Genomic DNA, 18308 nt, shown 5'->3' with positions numbered 1-18308 from the left:
TTAGATAACACTATTGTTTGTTTTTGAGGTGTGGTCTGTGTCTTTCTGTTTTACAATAACATTGAAGACATTTTCTTGCGAATCTCTAATCTCTTTATCTGTTTTGTTTTGTTTGGCTTCCTGTGACAACGTTTCCATGGAAGCAAAGGCGGTCGTTATCGGTTTGTTATCCAATGAGATCACCCTGTTCAGGAGCCTAAAGTTTGATTGGCTGATAGAAAATTTCCACAACTTCTCAGTCGGCTGGCGCCTGAAGCCCGCGGTTTACAAAATAACATTACGGAATGAAGAGAAATAATAATAATAAAGTATTTTTTCACGAAGACTGACTCGTTTGGATGTCGACGACGTGCTAAGACCACGGTAACGTAGTGAGGACAAAGTCATTTCAGCTGTGGGTGAAAAGCTTGCTGTTTTAGTGCCCGACAGAACCTAGCAGGTTTGTTTGTACTAGCATTAGCTGTGACGTTAGCATATCGTAAGCTAGCCAGATAATGCAGAGGGAGGCATCGTCACCTTGTTACCTTGTCAACTAACGTCAACTGAAACTGCCCTGGCTGGCTGTAATCTATCCTAACATCTAAGAAATACAGGCCGCCATCGACTTGAGGTAGGTGTTTCTTTGATCTAGACGATGATTCTCTGTATTGTCAGAATTTTTTTTCCGTTGACCCATTTCTAAGCAAGTGTCTCTGCAATCCACGCATCCACATCTGTAATTCAGTCAAGTATAATTTCCAGGTGATTAACCGCAATGTCACTGTCGACTGAGGCTCGATTTGTGGCCAACCAGAACATGAGTGATAAAAGACAGACTATATGTGTGGCGCCCGACCTCTCCTCTGGTCCCTTTGAAGATGATTTTGACTTGAATAAGTCGTACCCAAGTACTCGGAGACCGACGTACAAGAGCAGTCTGCAGCGTCGTCATTATCCTGGTTTCGTAACAGGTTGGACTAATTGTTTTGACCAGTTTTCACACGAACACAAGTGACCAAATTTCCTTTGTGCTGATTTAATTTAGTTCTAAATGAAATACGTTGACTGTTTTAATGACTGTGGACATGTTTTTCAGTCAAAACTACCAATATGAAGACATCATACTAGGCTAATAAATGTTATTTGCTGTACAATTGTTGCTGTGTTAATTTTGAGAATGAAAGTGGGTAATCCCCTAATTTTTGCTCACAGGTTTGGATGTTTGCACCTCCGTGGCAGCAAGAAATTATCAACTCTCTAGCTTACCTCCGGGCTCCCAAGTTTCTGCATTTTCTCTGCCACACCCGACAACCGCATCAGAAACAGAGGAGAGCCTTTTCAGTCTGCTTACCTCAGGAGATTTTGGCCTGTCTGGATACCCGTCCGCTCTAAACCCAAACAAAGTCATTCTTACGGTCTCCTGTAAAACCAAAGAGGTACTGTGTGTATATTAACTATGAGCTGTGGTTGCTTAGTATCACTGGTTAAACACGTTCTCAGATACAGTAACTATCAACTATAAATGTTTTTTTTTTACCATTTGTGTTTGTTCTTCAGGTTTTGTCAGCAAATGAGCAGGCAAGCAAACTCTTTGAGTGCCCCAGTGAGGAACTGATTGGAAAGAAGCTGTCTTCTATCTTAAAGAAAACCAGTCAGGTCCTGGAAGAAGCATTGGAGGAAGATTTTCCACTTTCAGATGGAACTGTTGTTGCTTTATCTGGAAAAGTGGTATGAAATATACTATGTTTAGACTTTATTTTTCTCACACATCATGCTTATATTCAGATCAGTATCTCTAATTCCCTGCACTCCTGCTTCAACGATCTGTTTGTGCAGGTTTTACAAGTTTGTTTTGTATGTTTATTGGGCTGATTTTTTTATTTTTAAAATTTTTTTTTTTAAATAGGTCGATGTTGTGACAGTATCTGGAGAGGTGCCAGTTTCGGTGTGTATCCACAGACAGTCACAAAACGAAGAGCATTGGCTCGTCATGATGGAAAGTGTAGAGAGGGTATCGGCTTTTTTGTCCTTTTCACAAGATGTAAGTATACGATTACCTATCAGTCTTGAGAGTGTGATCCTCCTCTGTTTAAATTGACTGAAATTTTGATCTTTTACACTAAAAATGAAATGTATGGTAAATATACACATTTGATACTATTTCTAGGGCTGCATCTTAACCTGTGACCAGGCATTTGCCCATCTTCACGGATACCACCACCCCGAGGATTTAAAAGGAGTGTCGATTAAGGAGCTGATTCCCTCTTTACAAATTCCTCTCTATAGTCACGCGTTGCCCAAAGTAAGCATACTTTACAACTAAAACTATTCCGCTTAGCTGAGGAAATGTCCCATTCTTAACCATGACTGCTTTGCAGTGCCTGTTTTGCTTGAGTGCCTCTGTGCACACAGAAAATAGATTGTACCCTCAACTTTCTAAGTTCAGGTATTTCCTTATGCCGTCATGTCTTACTTTGCTTTTATGTCTTCCTTCTCTCAGATGCTGAGGGTTCAGAGAGTGTCTGGGAAAAGCAGAGGAGGTGCGTCACTCCCACTCTGTGTAAAACTTCAGGGTGCTGCACTATGTGGAAAACCTCAGCACCAGAATGAGCAGTATGCTAGCACCACAAGAGAAGATCTCTCTAATGGGGAACTCAAGCAACGATCAGGTGGGTTTTTGTTTTTAGTTTTTAATTGAAAATTTAATCATGACCAAACTGGGACCTGTATTCAAACTTTTGGAAGAAACTGGTGCATAATCCAGCGCGCTGCGCTGTGTGTGTACTGCATGACTGAAACCTGCAAATATTGAGTTGTGAGATGTTAATGGGTCCAGCTGTTATGTGCACAAGTTGAAAAATGTCCATGAAATTACTTGACATTTGCATATTTGTTCAGTATTTGAAATTTTTTAGGGACCACTAAACTGTTTGAGAACAGAGACTCTTAAAAGCGCTACAGTGTCTGCTGTAATCCTGCATGCTGAATATGTGTCTGGTTCTTCACAGAATTCAAAGTGGACGGCATAATTTTCTCCCCCAACCCATCACCAGAGTACTCAGGAACAGTTTGGGTTTTTGCTCCTCTGAGCGGCCTTCTTATCCTTCGTCCCGATGGCTCAATTTTCAGCATCCACAACCATCTGGCCCTCAGTCTGTTTGGGTACAGCAAAGACGAGCTGCTGGGGAAGGTTAGCCACCATTATCAGCTGAACTAGGCTGCTTGGACTGAGGATCATGCCAGCTCTGAACTCTGTCACTGCTGCTTTGTCATCCACAGAGTGTCACTTTCCTGATGCCTGGTTTCTACGAATGGATGTCTGACTCAGACAGAAAGGCTGGCCTCCTCTCTGATTCTCATTTGGAGGTGGGCAAAAGTCCAGTCTCATTCAAAACATCAAGGAAATCTGGTGAGCATCTGAATATATCAGGAAAAAAATTGCAGCAATATAGTGTATGTTTTTTATTTTTTCAATCCATATATGAACTTCAAAATGGCTTCCTGTCCTGGCAGTGCTGTTACTATCTTTTATATAGTTTTACTTTGACCCTTACGCTACAGTATCATTCATTAACACTGTTTATTATTTCGTTATTTTTCTCCTCATCTTTACTGAAGAACCCTCCTCCCTGGTGGCTGGAGACATGGCAATGGTGCAGCAGGCTGTCCAGGGAAGGAGCTCAACAGGAAGAGGCAGGATCTTCACTGGAACCACCACCAGGCTGGACAAACAAGGCAGTGCTCTGTCCACCCTCTCTCCTCCTGCAGTCACCTCCACACGTGTACTTATGTAAGTGAGCAGACGCTGTGTGCCTGTTGTCAAATGTGAGCAAGATCGTCCTTCTTACGTTCTTCACTTATTGACGTGTCTCTCACCATTGTTTGTCTTTCTCTAAACTTTTTATTAGTTCCAGAGTTGTTTTGCCTTTTTTTTACTTGGAATCAAAATGATACCCCTACATTAGTAGGTCTGGAATCACAGTCACGGTCTCTGAAGTGTCCTCTCTCTCTTGCCACGTGCTCAGCAAATAATGGCCCATCATATTCAGTTTTTGGGGGTTTTTTTAAGCATTTTTACATTACAGGGATTCATGACATTTATTTGATTTAAACATTTATCAAGGGAGGTTAATGTCATCATTAGACTTTTTTAAAAGGTGTTTTTGATCTTCTTGGACGTTTTTTATATGAAGAAAAGTAAGCCTTGCTGTAGCTGACGAGTTATTCTGCTTTTCACTAGTAAGTTCATAAGTAATGAAGCACATCCTTTTTCTGTGGTGTTCCATCGCATTAATACAGTCAAACTTACATATACATCAGTAACGGTTGGGTTTCTCTTTACATTATTGGCTAATTATGCTCTTTCATATGAACTTACTGTTGATATTTTAGTCTATTTAAAATTGAAGATCTACAGCTCCAGACTCAAACTCTGATCAACCCATTTCTCCAAACTACAGGAGGATCTTAAAAGTCTATTAATGCTGTGACAGCAGAGCATGTTTAAAGTTTTTCACTCTGAATTTGCACAGAGTATTTCTCCTCACAAAAAGATGAGTCGTTTATTAGTATTATGTAATTGCATCATTGCATTTCAAGTTGGAATTACGGTATATATTCTTAGTATGAAATCTTACTGTGAATGAACATCCACTCATCCTCAGGGCCAATGATACTGCAGAACTGATGGCGGAAGCAGCCCAGGTAGCTCCCTTCAGTGGCCAGCTGAGCGGTGTGGATACAACACAGGTGCTCCTCAAGACCTTTACCTGGGTGGAACCTCAAAATGAAGACGTCTGCCACTTGGTTCACACTGAAGCATCGCTCCATAACAGAGCAGAGTGGCTGAATGATGTGGTCCAGAAAAATAATGCACCTACTATCAATATTATTACAGGTGTGATGTGGTTACATTGTTGTTTTCTTAGCTTTTGTTTGTGTGTTCCTAAACTCGGACACAGATCAGACTTGGACCGTGTTTTTCCACAGAGATGTTTTTTTCCTCTTTTGTAGGTACTCCAGTTCAGCATGGACTTGGTGTTGGAACAGGAGGTGGCATCTGCACTGATGTAGGAAAAGACCGTCACTCGTGTGCCTCTGTCCTTCAAGACTCAAGTTTTGAGGTCATCTCACTTGAGAGCAGGTGAGGGGAGATGGTTTTCTGACACACCTATTTTGACACACCTATTTTCAGCTGCATTTGAATAAAGCTCCAAATCTGAAGCTTGACGTTCAAAACTTAATCACATTTTAACTACTGATTTGATCTGATTTTATCTATTGTTCTTATTTCTTTCTTTTTTGTTTAAAATTTAAATACTGTTTTAATGTATCTGTAAAGCACTTTGAATCGCCATGTAGTTGAATTGTGCTATACAAATAAACTTGCCTTGCCTTGCCTTGCCTTGCTGTGTGGTTGCACTGCAGTCCTTAAAGCTGCTAACATGCTAAATCTAGAATAGTCACAAAAAAGTGTTTAAAATTGCCCCCACTAATAACACCTGCGTGTGTAAATATATAAAAATAATTTTGACTGCTCTATTTAACATTCATTTCCAGATCTTCTTCTGGCTTCTGTGAGAAGTTTGCTGGCAATGTTGGTTCTGATCCTGCCCAGGCAGAAGACCTTTCTTCAGTGCACATAGTGGACTCAGCCAGCTGCTTTCTGGACATCAACAGCAATGGAGATCTGGTTACTCTGGCCTTAGCCGAACTAGACCTGAGTGGTAGCTTAGAGCTGCTCAGTGGTGGAGGGTACGACAATGACAACCAACACTCTATGATATCTTGCGATACAGCTGAGCTCCTGCGGACACCCTCCCCGTGTGTGGTAGGGTCGGACCAGGAAGCAGAGTCTGCAGAGTTAGCAGAGTCTGCAGAGTTAGCAGAGTCTGCGTACGCTGCTGTGGGGGTCGAGAACTGTGCAAGTGAGGACCCAGAGAAGGAACACCACGAGCAAGACCAGTGGGCAGCTCTCTCTGCTATTCATAAGGGAAAGGGCCAAGAGTGCTCTCTACAAATGAATACTGGGATTCAGTCACAGACGGACACGCCTGCCACATCAACACCTAAGAAACAGAAGATTAATGGACACAATCTATCCTCACACGCTCTACAGATACTAGAGGGACGAGTTGATGGGAATGGATACCACAGGGATGGCACAAGAATAGGTTGGTAATAAAGTCTTTATGTTGGTCTTTTTTTCCTCCAAAAAAAAAACAAAAAACATAAACACAACAATAACACAACTCATCTCTCTCTAGAATTGCAGTGTGATGTCCGGATGACTAAACTCCCTGACGGAAGCTTCATGTTCTGTGTGTGGCTCAGCAGGTCTGGCCAGCAGGGGACAGTGTTGCACACAGATCGATCGTTTAATGATCAATCAGGAGTCAGTCTAGGAGAGGTCAGATACACCTTCGATCTTAAGTTTTAAGTGGGCACGGTGCAGTGTAATTAATTGTTTATACATCAGGGTGATTGCTCTGCTTTTATCTAATCTGTCATTCCTTTATTCAGAGGATTGGTGAGGTCAGCCAAGGGGAAGCGCTGCGCTCCACGGTTGACCTCGAGCATTCTCGAGCCTGTGACGGGCAGTTCAGAGAAGAGTACCAGCCACTCAAAGCTGTGGGGAAAGGAGCATTCGGTTTTGTCTGGAATGCCATAAGACGCTGTGATGGACAAGAAGTTAGAAACATTCTTATTTATGCAGAAGTACATCTTAAGCATGCCAGATATTTTTTTTTCTTTCTCAAGGACGGTAAGATTGTGATGATATGTCATCTTCGTTGACTTGAAAATCTGCAGGTGATCGTGAAATTCATTAGCAAGGCCAGGATAGTGAATGACTGCTGGGTAGATGACCCCATGTTGGGAAGAGTGAGCCAGGAGATTTCCATACTGACTCGAGTGCAGCACCATAATATTGTCAAGGTAACGGCGTTGTCGCTTTGAGCATTTAAGTCACAAAGTCTTTTGTTCGTATCGCTCTGTAATATGCACGCATGTGTGTGCACGTCTTCAGGTGGTGGAGGTGTTTGAGAATGGGAGTTACTTCCAGATGGTGATGGAGAAACATGGAGATGGTTTGGACCTTTTTGAATTCATAGACATGCAGCCGAGGCTGGATGAGCCGCTGGCAAGCTACATCTTCAGACAGGTATGTGAAGTGGCCCTAAACTATAGAAATAACAGGAGAATGGAGTCTGGAATGTGAAGCGAGATATTTTGTTCCCTGTGGAAACTCATGTAATGTCTCTTTCTAGCTTGTGGCAGCTGTGTTCTACCTGAGGAGCAAGAACATAATTCACAGGGACATAAAAGATGAAAACATCATAATCGACAAAGGTTTTCACATTCGACTGATAGATTTTGGTTCTGCGGCGATATTGGCTCCCGGCAAGCTCTTTTACAATTTCTGTGGCACACTGGAGTACTGCTCCCCAGAGGTGCTTCAGGGAAATCCGTGAGTATTTCATGGAAATGACGAGTTGTTTGTTCCTCACATGGGTCTACAGACTGTTTTAGGTTAAAACAGAGCTGTCTTAGTCTTTACTTTAAAACAATGCGATGTCTAAACCCACCATCCATAAAAGTAAAAAAAAACAAAACATGAATGTAAGAGAAAAATGAAGGTAATAAAGGTCTTTAGGTAGTGTATGAATAAACCCACCGAATGGACTAACTTTATTTATGTTCACAGTAATATTATCCACCTGCTATTACATGTAGATGATATCTCTTTGAGGGAAAATGGAGAGTAAAGATGCTTCCCAAAACAAGACTAGACTGAAAGATAAATCAAAAGATCGACTTGCTTCATAAACAAGGAAATTAGTGGAGAGTTGATCAAGTTTACAGTTACCTGCAGACTGTTGGCTTAAACGCACAAAGAGACTTTACAATAATTAACCACATGATCAAAATTGACTGGGAAAACAGATTAAGGCACATATTAACTATGATTAGTGCCTAAAATGGAACAATGGTATTAGAATGTGCTTAAAGCCATACATCTGAACCCCTTTTTAGATGTATGGCGTTAAGCACATTTAAGTCTCCAGTCCCCATTGGCTGAATACTCTGTATCCCAATTGAAAGCCCTGAGCAAAGAGAAGTAAGAAGAGCTGCTTTGTAAAACCTGCATGAAGACTCTCTGTCAACAGTCCTTTGGCTTTTTATGACTCATTAAACTTTACAATGTTGACCTAAAAAAAAAAAAAGAATGGCATTAAAACTGTGGTAACATTAGTAAAGCTATGCAAAGGCAACTGCCAGTGCCATGTATCCCATATTGCCACTTAAAGGCTTATTTTGATGTTGTGCTTATTGTTTCGGGCTCCTCTCTAGCTATGAAGGTCCAGAGCTGGAGACGTGGTCTCTGGGAGTTTTACTCTACACTCTGCTGTTCAGTGAAAACCCCTTCTGTGATGTGGATGAGATCCTGGAAGCCAAACTAAAGCCCCCATTCCCTTTGTCTCCAGGTATACTGATGTCCTCTCCTACTGGTTGTTAGTTTGACTGTTTCTCAAAAGAAGAAAAAAGAAAGAAAAAAAAACATTAATTTTGCAGAGCTTTTTCTTTTGGTTTTGATTTTTGTTGCTGTTTTTTGTTCGTTTTGGCAGTACAGTCATGAAAATGTTCTGTGTACTCTCAGAGTTGCATTGTGTGTTGCGTGGGCTGCTCCACCCTGATCCAAAGAGGAGGATGACGTTGGATCATCTACTCTTGCAGCCCTGGATTAGCCAGTCTATCTCTCTTGTAGAATACAGCTGGGCTGAGGTTGTTCCTGCACCTGAAAGCTTCTGTGAGTACTCTCGAGCACCAAAGTTAGGCCGACAATGGCTGGCCATGTTTTTCACACACAGTTCTTGGGGCTCTCCTCTTCTAACAGGCTCTCCGCAGCATCAAGAGTCCAGTCCTATGGCGTACATCAGACCAGGCTTGTTCCTAGATCATGGAGATGAGAGTCTGCCTGAGGAAGAAGAGGAGGAAGATGAGGACGAAAGGCTGTCAATGGTGGCGCTGGAAACTGAGCTCCAGAAGTACCTACATGAGGATTAGACTTGAGGATCAAGTTTGTAAAAGGAGTAAAGTCTAATTATCCGTCCAACATTTGGTCTGCAGCAGTCTTCTGACGATTGAAGTTGTAAGATAAGAAAAGGGAAGCTTGTTTTTTACCTAGACAATAATAGAAATCTGGGGGTCGTCATCATTGACTGGTCAGTTTACCCCCCCACCCCTCAGATCTGAGAGAAGCAGATGAAGTCGGATATCTCGTAATTTTTCTGCAGATGTTGTTTTTCATCGATAAAATGTGTTTTATTTATTCCTTGGAATTTTGGAAAAAGTCTTAGTTGCAAAATAATAGTGATGCACCCAGCATTGATGCCAAAAGCCTAAAATGACCGCAACCGTGAGCCGTTTATCTTAAAGAAACCACATGGACAGGTTCAAAGTGATGAATACATCATTTTCTTTTTTCTGATCCTGATTTTAATCTTGGAATTCCTGATATTTTATCCTATTTTATATGGTGTAAGCATAATTACAATATTTTATATATTTATTTTTATACATAATAAATATCTTACCAAAAAATTTTGTTCTCTTTGATATTGATTAAAGCAATACTATGTAACATTTCTACCTTAAAATAACAGCTTGAAAAATTGTGCGGCTAGAATGAGTTTTAATATTACGATTGGCCTGTCTCCTATGCCCTTCGGGGGTCTGAGTTGGAAAAACTGCGTTATGTAACTTTGCTGGAGGGCCCGGTAGCAGCCCGGGAGCTGAGCGGAAGTACTTCGACTTGCTTTCTGGCACACCTACCGCAAAAACAAATAGACCCCTCTCACGCTCCCGTACATTTGATTACTCTTACCTTCTCGGTCGACATAGCTTGCACCTTCTAACTCCTCGCCGGTTCGTCAACAAACGTGAAACGTGAAAGGGTGTTGTATTTACGACAGTGTAACCATACATTACCTCCAAGCCTGTAGGGGGAGCTCCATAGTGGGCTTTTTGAGAGGTTACATTGTATTGCTTTAAGGAGATGCTTTTTGAAGGAGGTTACGGGATGTTTTTAGTTCTCATGAAATCATTGATTAGTTTTATTGAATGGTTACAAACTTGATATAATTTTTTACACATAAACTATAGAATTATTCACATATATAAGCCGCTTTCGGACAGACCGTTCTAAGAAAGTAGTTATCAGAACTACCCTCCTCGAATTTCGTTCTGATAACTGTCCTTCCCCAGCGGAACTGTTTCAGTCTGCATTCGCACATGAGTCGGGACCTGATAGGGACTGATGCGCCGCGCGCAGCCGTCTTTTTCAGTGACGTGTTAGCCGTTAGACGTTTAGCGCTACATTCAAACACAAAACAAAACGGTAAAAGTAAGGAGAATAGAAAAAACACCACCAAGAAGCTAATATGGAGAGTGGGGAGGCCACTGTGTTTATGGTCTGCATGATGGTGATATTAATCATGGACAATCACATCAGGCGTCTAATATCGAGGCTGGAAAAGCTCACAGAGAGAGTCAGGAGACTATACTTTTTCATTTCATGAAGGAAGAAAGGAGAGCAGAGCGCTGCAGACAAATGAGACAGAGTGTAAGTTTAACTTATTAAACACCCGCCGGTTGTGTCTGTGTCTGAGGAAACATTTCAGCCGTGATAGCATGACATGGGGCGTAGCTACCGACCACCACACACCTCCGTTAGATTCGTTCTATAAGAACTATGAAAAGACCCGACCTCGGAGAAGGAGCTAAATAGTTATAGGAACTAAGGGAGAAAGCCCCGAGTTCCTGTATAGCCGCTTTCGGACTGTAGGAACCTTTGGCAGTTCTAATAACCTTTTAATCCGCGGGGCCGTTTTCTCCCGTGTTCGGACATACAGCAACTCGGGGCTTTCTCCCTTAGTTCCTATAACTATTTAGCTCCTTCTCCGAGGTCGGGTCTTTTCATGGTTCTATAGAACTAATCTAAGGGAGGTGTGTGGTGGTCGGTAGCTACGCCCCATGTAATTCTATCACGGCTGAAATGTCTCCTCATATGACACAGACACAACCGGCGGGTGTTTAATAAGTCAACTTACACTGGTCTCATTTGTCTGCAGCGCTCTGCTCTCCTTTCTTCCTTCATGAAATAAAAAAGTATTGTCTCCTGACTCTCTCTGTGAGCTCTTCCAGCCTCGATATTAGACGCCTGATGTGATTGTCCATGATTAATATCACCATCATGCAGACCATAAACACAGTGGCCTCCCCGCTCTCCATATTTGCTCCTTGGTGGTGTTTTTTCTACTCTCCTTACTTTTACCGTTTTGTTTTGTGTTTGAATGTAGCGCTAAACGGCTAACGGCTAACACGTCACTGAAGCAGACGGCTGCGCGCGGCGCATCAGTCCCTATCAGGTCCCGACTCATGTGCGAATGCAGACTGAAACAGTTCCGCTGGGGAAGGATAGTTATCAGAACGAAATTCGAGGAGGGTAGTTCTGATAACTACTTTCTTAGAACTGTCTGTCCGAAAGCGGCTTATGTCTGAACACGGGAGAAAACGGCCCCGCGGATTAAAAGGTTATTAGAACTGCCAAAGGTTCCTACAGTCCGAAAGCGGCTATTGTTCAAATACACATGGGAAAATCATCTTACATCTATTGTGACAACAAATCTTGTTGGCCATTCACCGGAACCTTTGGACTCGAAGCGTCATTGTAGTTTATAGACGGAACACAATATGCGACGGACAAACATGGGTACTAATGTGTATAAGGTAAGCCAGCTAGTTTTGACATTTTCAGTTTGCTACATTGCGGTCTTCAAGAAATTAATCTATTGAACCCAATTATTCATTTATTTTTAAAAAATGTTGAAAATACGGAGGTCAAAGCTTGAAAGACGTAATAATCTTCGCTTGTAGCCTTTGTTTGCTAACTTAAGCTAACGACTTCCACACGAAACTGCTTATGTCCTCTGCCCACTTCTATTCTGCGAGGACGAAGCTGCTGTCATTGTGTTAACGGGTGATTTTCTTTTCACAGATTCTTCGGTTGACTTTGAGAAATGTCCGTCCCTCTGTGTTCAGTCCTCTCCGGCTCAGGGGACACCACTTGTCGTCTCCGTGCGTCGACTGCAGACGGTTCTGTTCGTCAGCCGATCAGACTGCTTCACAGTCAACGCAGCACAGCCATGAACTCGTCTCTGTATCCGGGCAATCGCCTATTGAGCTGTCCCTGCGCTCACTGATTGATATGGGCTTCACAGACTGCCAGGCAGGGCGGATATTTGAGGCCGTGTCCAGTCTCAGAGGAGGAAGTGTTGCCAAACACGTTTTGTCAACTCTCACGGTTCTGTTCGTCCTGGGGCTCAACCCCTCCAGTGTGTTGAAACTGCTGGACAAATGTCCTGAGCTTTACACTGTTAAAGAGACGCAGCTTCAGCAGCGCATAAGCAATTTGCGGAAGCTCGGTTTAGTTGAAGGTGAGATAGTTATATCAGCAGAAATTCCTTTAGCAGACAAAACCTGACAAAAAGTCTGTGTGTCAAACCCTCATGTTCCCCTCATCTCGCTCACAGGCAGTCTTCAGAGGACGGTGGCCCATTACCCAAAGATCCTGACTGTGCCAGTGAAGTCTGTCAAAAACGTGGTCATGTTCCTCAGAGAGAAGTGCCTGTTCACGGCCCAGCAGGTCACAGACATCCTCAGAGATAGTCCTGCAGTGGCACTGGAGGACCTGGGTGAGCTGGAGTACAAGTTTCAGGTCAGCACAATTAAGCACACTTAATGCAATTAAGTAAAATGAGACGGATTTCCCGTGTTTAAGATTCTCGATCTGAAGTTAACATGCTGGCAAGTTGTGATAAGCTTTCAAAATCATTACCCGCTGAGCAATAAACTTCAAGTCAACGTTATGTCTATACTTAAGCTCCGTTACAGATCCGGATTATGGGGAAATTTTTTTTTTTTTCTTTTGTAATTGCACCTTTAAAAGGAAGAAAAAGCGTAGAAAGCACACAAATATAATACTGCACTGCATGCGTCAGTGTTTACAGTGTGCGTGTAAATGTCTACGTAGTACTTTGACATTTACAACAAGTTTAGTTGTAAGCCATATTGCTCAGTGGGGGGTGGTTGCCCTGAATGTTGTTCAAAGTTCACAGCGGTGATTTGAATTTGTCGTTTTATTTACCTTTTTTCCGTCTGTTTGGTTTGAGGAAAAAACAGTTCCCATGGTAAGCGTTTTTTTCACACAGTAGATAAATCCAGATTTATGGACTTCCTCAAAATATGAGTAAACATTAAGGCCATGGGTGCCGGAGTTGTAAAAGCTTGTGGCCTAGTTATGCGGTAGTAAATATTTCCATTATGCATCCAGTGTATCACAATGGTGTTCATCTGCACCCCAGTCAAATATGAGATGTTTTCTTTATTTAGTTTCTCCCTTAATAGCACAACATAATTCCCAGGCACTTAGAATGCGTGTGTTGTAGGGGTTGGGATGCAGTGATCGTGCTTCCTCTGGTGGTGAAAGGAGCTTCACGTGAATTTCAACGCTTTTCATAAAGTTCCGAGTGACTTCCCCATTTCCATACAAAACATAATTCACCTCCCATTGTGCCGACAATTATTTGGAGCATTGCTATAAAGTTTGGGTATGTGAAGAACAGCCTCTTTTATCCATCCTGGTTTTATGTTCTGTGTTTGTGTCCATCTCGCTCCACAGTACGTCTACTTCCGAATGGGTGTCAAGCAGGCAGAGATGGTGAAGTGCAGGTTGTTCCGTTTAACCCTGGATGAGGTGCGTTGTCGACACAGTTTTCTTGAGCGGCGGGGCCTGTACCAAACCCCGGACAAGAAAGGACAGACGACCATCGTCAACCCCAAGCTGGACGGCATCCTAAACGTGGACCGGGACGCCTTCGTCACACACGTTGCCCAGGCGTCGGCAGAGGAGTACGATGTATTTCAGAAACTTTTGGCTAGAGAGTGGAAAGAAGAGGAGTTGCACCAGGGCAGGATTGAAGCTGATGATGATGATTATGATGAAGCGGAGGAGGAGGAAGAAGAGGAGGAAACTGGAGGAAAAAGTGGATATGTGAAGAGGAAAAAGAAAAAACAGTGAAGTGGGAGGAAAAATAAATAATAGGAATTTACGTTATAAGAGAAAATAGTTGACAGGTTTGAAAGAATCAATAAAACGCTTCCATTTTGACTGCTCGTTGAGGCTAGTTTGTTGGCGAGCCTAAAGAAAGTGAAAACAAACATAGGAGTTGTTTTGTCTCATTTTACCAGGCCTTTTCTCTTTCATTGAACAAACTCTCTGACGCAGAGCTAATTTTTGTGTTTATGTAAGTCGCACCAGCAGGATGTGAGGGGTGATGGCATTGCTTTTAGCTTAGGCTGACAGATGTGGACTGTTTGGGCCGAATGTCAGGTGTGTGTGTGTGTGTGTGTGTGTGTGAACGGTGCAATCTGTCCACGGTCAAAAAGTTCTGCTGCGACACCGTGAATGAAAGCAAGTTTAGAGTTCAACCCTGTTCAATCTAATCGGATCGGGCCAGGGTTCTTAGAACAACTCTGATATCGAACCCAAAGCAGAAAAATGCAGTAAAAGCAAACGGCGTGTGGAGCACTTAAAGAGGATAAAAAGCTCCACCCTGTTACTATGTGACAGCCAAGTGGCTGCAGCTCTCTGCATCTCTATGTTGTCTCTGAGTCAACAAAGAGTACGTCAGATAAGGACACAGAGTGAGAAAAGCCGTACAACAGCCATTGATTTATGCAGCTCAGTCAGGTTTTTCCAATTTGGAAGCAAGGTAAGCTAACTCCTCTTCGGTCAATCAATAAGTTTCCAGTTGGTGCGTAAGTGCCGAGTTTGATCAGAACGGGCAAATTTATGTCAAATTTATTGGTAAGCATTTCAGAAGGTGGTGGCACTTTCATCTCGTTTGCTCTGTTTTTTTGTTTGTTTTTTCTTCCATCAAAATCGATCATGTAAACGTGATGCCGGGCTCCATTTGCAGCATTGTCCGCCTGCAGCCAACATTTTGTGTGTATTTGCCCCGTGTTCTTTATTTGCAAAGTCATTCTGAGTTTGCGTTGATCTTAATTGCAAACAAACAAAGTACAGTGTCACTTTGTTTTCGGTTGAATTTATTAGAATTCTGGACAAACTGTAAGATGACCTTTGTAAAAGCCACATGCTGACAGTCAGCCGGGGCAGTTTGTGAAAGCTGTACGTGTTTTACTGGTTTGCCCAGACTAAAATACATTAAGATGCTTGTTGTACTGGCAATGACAGAAACCAAAGACTATATGTTATTTTCTACCTAATTCTCCTTGTCATATTGACTTTTGTCGGCTGCTAATTTTATCACATTGTGTAGCATGAAAAGGAGAAAATGGCATCTGCAGGCTGAGCTGCAGCTTCACTGGTTTTTGAGCCTAGATGTTCAAGGAGGTCCGCACCGTATACAGTCATTTATGGTGTTTTTCTTTCACAGGACTTTGCTGGAGGTAGCGGAGATCACGTCGTAAAAAAAAAACAAGCCTTTCACTGTGTTTCGTTCAGTTTAAAACAAAAACAAACAAAAAAAAAACACATTGTCATCATCATCGATAATGTTTTCAAACCTCACACAGGAGTGGTATGAGAGTGTGAGGAGGTGGCACCTGGAGTTGTTTTGCATCCCTGCCACTCTTCTCACTCTTGCCACCTTGCTGGCCAGCCCTGTTCTCCTGATATGCATTTTTCTGTCCCGCTCCTTGCGTCAGGAGACCCGCTACCTGCTGGTGGCCAACACCTTGACAGCAGACATGCTCTTCCTCGTGCTCAACTTGGTCACAATGATTGGAAATGCTGTGGAAGCTCGGGTACCCTGGATAGTTTGTGAGCTGTCCACGGCTGTCCTCGTCACTTCCTACTCCTGTGCCATTCTCACCGTCACTCTCATGGTGGTCGACACTTTCACTGCTGTTCGCTGGCCCCTTCATTACCATGATGTTATGACACCTGGTCGAACCCACTGCATCGTGGCGGCAGTGTGGGTGCTGGCAGCCTTGTACCCTTTCAGCTTAATGATCCTGAGGAAGGAAAAGGGGGGAAATCTTCATGTAAAAGTGTCTATGTGTCTGGTTCACATCTCCCTCAACACAGGGGAGGTCCACACCTTCTTCTTTGTAGCTGCACTAATCTGTGCCTTTCTCATTCTTTACTGCTACATTCGGCTCTACATGGTAACAAGGACACAGGGAATCTGGCACAACCGCTTCTCTAGGGCACGGGTCACCGTGCTGGCCCACGGGGTTCTGCTCCTGCTCTACTTTGTCCCCGGCTTTGTTTTCACCCTGGAACTCTTCATGTTCCAAAGTAGTCCTGACTCCTTCCACAGGAGTCAGGATGTTCATGTGTGGGTTAGCACAGTCAATAATTATGTTTTAATGCTACTGCCCAGGGCATTTGCCCCTTACCTGTATGGACTGAGGTACAGGGAGATTGCAGATACTCTGACGCTGCTGCTGCATCGCCACAGGAGACTCGGCCAGATCACCTAATCATAATGACTCCTAAGAACCACCCGCTATCCATTCTTATTGCAATTCTCCAGTGGGAATGTGATATATCTTACTTTTGTGTGATATCTCGAAGTAGTCATCCAGCAAACAAAGTAATTATAAAGGTAATAAGCTGGATTTTATACTGAGGCTACAAGTACAGTTCAGACTTGTCTAAGTTTTTTTTGTGACTGTTCACCTTCATTTCTGTTATATTCAAGTTCCATGTATCTGTAAACGTTTGCGTACGTGTGTCGAAATGTTGTTTCGCAACAAAGAAGGTCAAGAGGGTCAGATTTGAAAACATTTACTCCAAAATACCACATGTAGTTTGTGTCTTTATGTAGAAAGCGAGCGCCTGGTCAGCTTGTTAAACCCCCACCTTCCAGAGGACCCGTTCTCAGTGTTACAGTCCTGAGTACCACCCTGTCCATGTGTCGCATGATCTGGACTTTCCTTTTTTCCTTTCACAGGCTTAAATAAAGAATAAGCCTGGAGTCATTTGGCTTGGAAGATCAAATCCACTTGTCATTTCTGCAGGCACTCTTGGCCCTGTGGCTCCATGTCACCACTCTGACTACCAGTGAGCAGCTTCCCCCTTAAAACGCCTGGAAAAAGTCATTCACTCTCGAATTCACTGGTGCACTACATTGTATATTGGCCCAGAGCAGCCGCCTTCTTTTTTTTTCCATTTTGCTTTAATCTCCTTGTCATTTATTGTGCTTTTATTGTTTTTATGTCCTATCATATTTTACTACCTTGTTATTGACTGTAAACTGTATTAACTGTGAAGCACTTTGTTGAACTTTTGTTGTCTTGAACGTGCCAGAAATAAACACATTTTTGTTTTATGTTGTTCTACAACGCATGCTTTTTATTTGTCAAATTTTATTCCTCTGGATTAATTGTGATTAATACAATTTTCCTATTCAATCCTTGGAACTTACAAGTGAATGTTTTGTGAGTTCTGTCTTTCTCAGAGTAATATTTAAGTGTTCAGAATGATTAGGCAGATACTTTGCAGAAAGAAATTTTAACAGCTAAATTTATTTTATTCTCAATGTTCAGAGTAATTCAAACTAATAAGTACTAAAAAGTGTGCATATCTGATCCAGCATGGGTCCATTCATCTGCTCCATCAAGAGTCCCTCCAATGTAATCTGTCCATGATGACTTTGTGATGTGTCTTTGGGTATTTCTGGGCCCAATCTTGATCATGCACCAAGTGGCAGTCTGTCTTTATCTTGGCTGTGTCTCTGAGCACTTGAGACCTGGTACTTCTGAACACTCCAAGTAAGTTTCAGGTCCAGAATGTGGTGACACTGGTGACATCATTCAACAAATGATTTGCAAATATTTTGCTCATCTTATCCTCGATGCCCGTGTTTAAGGGTAATGATAACATTTCCGTCATGAAGGAGTTTTAAAGAGGTTGCAATTTTTACTTTCCATTATCAATGAAATGTAATTTTTTTGGCCCATTATACCTGAAGCAATGACGCTGTTTGTTGATTATTCACGCCTTCGTAAGAGGTATGAATCATTTCAGGGCCCCATCCTCCCTCAAAACACTAATAAGATTGGAATAGTCACCTAACAACTGTGCATGCAGTGCAAGTGAAACATGCATCGGACTACGGTGAAATGTGCTTGCATGTAGAAATGTGACATCCTCGTTGTTGTATGTTACATGTGTCTACGTCGAGCACTTGATTATCTCACATCTTTATTGTCCTGGACTGACACCTCATATACTA

At 42.5% G+C, this 18308-nt stretch overlaps 3 protein-coding genes across 3 annotated transcripts; all 3 read left to right on the top strand.

Moving 5' to 3' along the window:
• The first annotated feature begins 241 nt into the window (after positions 1-241).
• pask (PAS domain containing serine/threonine kinase) lies at positions 242-9524 on the top strand. The gene is made up of 21 exons (XM_075483470.1): positions 242-610; positions 742-950; positions 1192-1415; positions 1537-1707; positions 1886-2020; positions 2147-2281; positions 2480-2648; positions 2988-3169; positions 3259-3388; positions 3598-3769; positions 4644-4876; positions 4993-5122; positions 5539-6152; positions 6246-6388; positions 6502-6669; positions 6790-6915; positions 7007-7141; positions 7248-7447; positions 8332-8465; positions 8639-8788; positions 8876-9524. The coding sequence occupies exons 2-21, from the start codon at positions 755-757 to the stop codon at positions 9043-9045; spliced, it is 3717 nt and encodes a 1238-aa protein (XP_075339585.1). The 5' UTR covers positions 242-610; positions 742-754; the 3' UTR covers positions 9046-9524.
• Positions 9525-11414: 1890 nt separating this feature from the next.
• mterf4 (mitochondrial transcription termination factor 4) lies at positions 11415-14209 on the top strand. The gene is made up of 4 exons (XM_075483467.1): positions 11415-11769; positions 12038-12476; positions 12573-12757; positions 13721-14209. Exons 1-4 carry the CDS (start codon positions 11734-11736, stop codon positions 14117-14119), a joined length of 1059 nt encoding a protein of 352 aa, XP_075339582.1. The 5' UTR covers positions 11415-11733; the 3' UTR covers positions 14120-14209.
• A 92-nt stretch (positions 14210-14301) lies between these two features.
• LOC142399079 (putative G-protein coupled receptor 148) lies at positions 14302-17402 on the top strand. The gene has a single exon (XM_075483468.1). The coding sequence runs from the start codon at positions 15619-15621 to the stop codon at positions 16549-16551; it is 933 nt and encodes a 310-aa protein (XP_075339583.1). The 5' UTR covers positions 14302-15618; the 3' UTR covers positions 16552-17402.
• Positions 17403-18308: the final 906 nt, after the last annotated feature.

The sequence above is a fragment of the Odontesthes bonariensis genome, chromosome 14 (genome assembly GCF_027942865.1).
Source record: "Odontesthes bonariensis isolate fOdoBon6 chromosome 14, fOdoBon6.hap1, whole genome shotgun sequence".
Taxonomy (NCBI): domain Eukaryota; kingdom Metazoa; phylum Chordata; class Actinopteri; order Atheriniformes; family Atherinopsidae; genus Odontesthes; species Odontesthes bonariensis.
This window is presented reverse-complemented; position numbering and strand designations above follow the sequence as displayed.

Bases quoted from the DNA above. Each gene is read 5' to 3' on its own strand.
- pask (XM_075483470.1), top strand. From the start codon at position 755: ATGTCACTGTCGACTGAGGCTCGATTTGTGGCCAACCAGAACATGAGT. The intron at 5,123-5,538 runs GTGAGGGGAGAT...ATTCATTTCCAG, and splicing joins GTCATCTCACTTGAGAGCAG to ATCTTCTTCTGGCTTCTGTG. The intron at 6,670-6,789 runs GTTAGAAACATT...GAAAATCTGCAG, and splicing joins GACGCTGTGATGGACAAGAA to GTGATCGTGAAATTCATTAG.
- mterf4 (XM_075483467.1), top strand. From the start codon at position 11,734: ATGCGACGGACAAACATGGGTACTAATGTGTATAAG. The intron at 12,477-12,572 runs GTGAGATAGTTA...TCTCGCTCACAG, and splicing joins GAAGCTCGGTTTAGTTGAAG to GCAGTCTTCAGAGGACGGTG. The intron at 12,758-13,720 runs GTCAGCACAATT...CTCGCTCCACAG, and splicing joins AGCTGGAGTACAAGTTTCAG to TACGTCTACTTCCGAATGGG.
- LOC142399079 (XM_075483468.1), top strand. From the start codon at position 15,619: ATGTTTTCAAACCTCACACAGGAGTGGTATGAGAGTGTGAGGAGGTGG.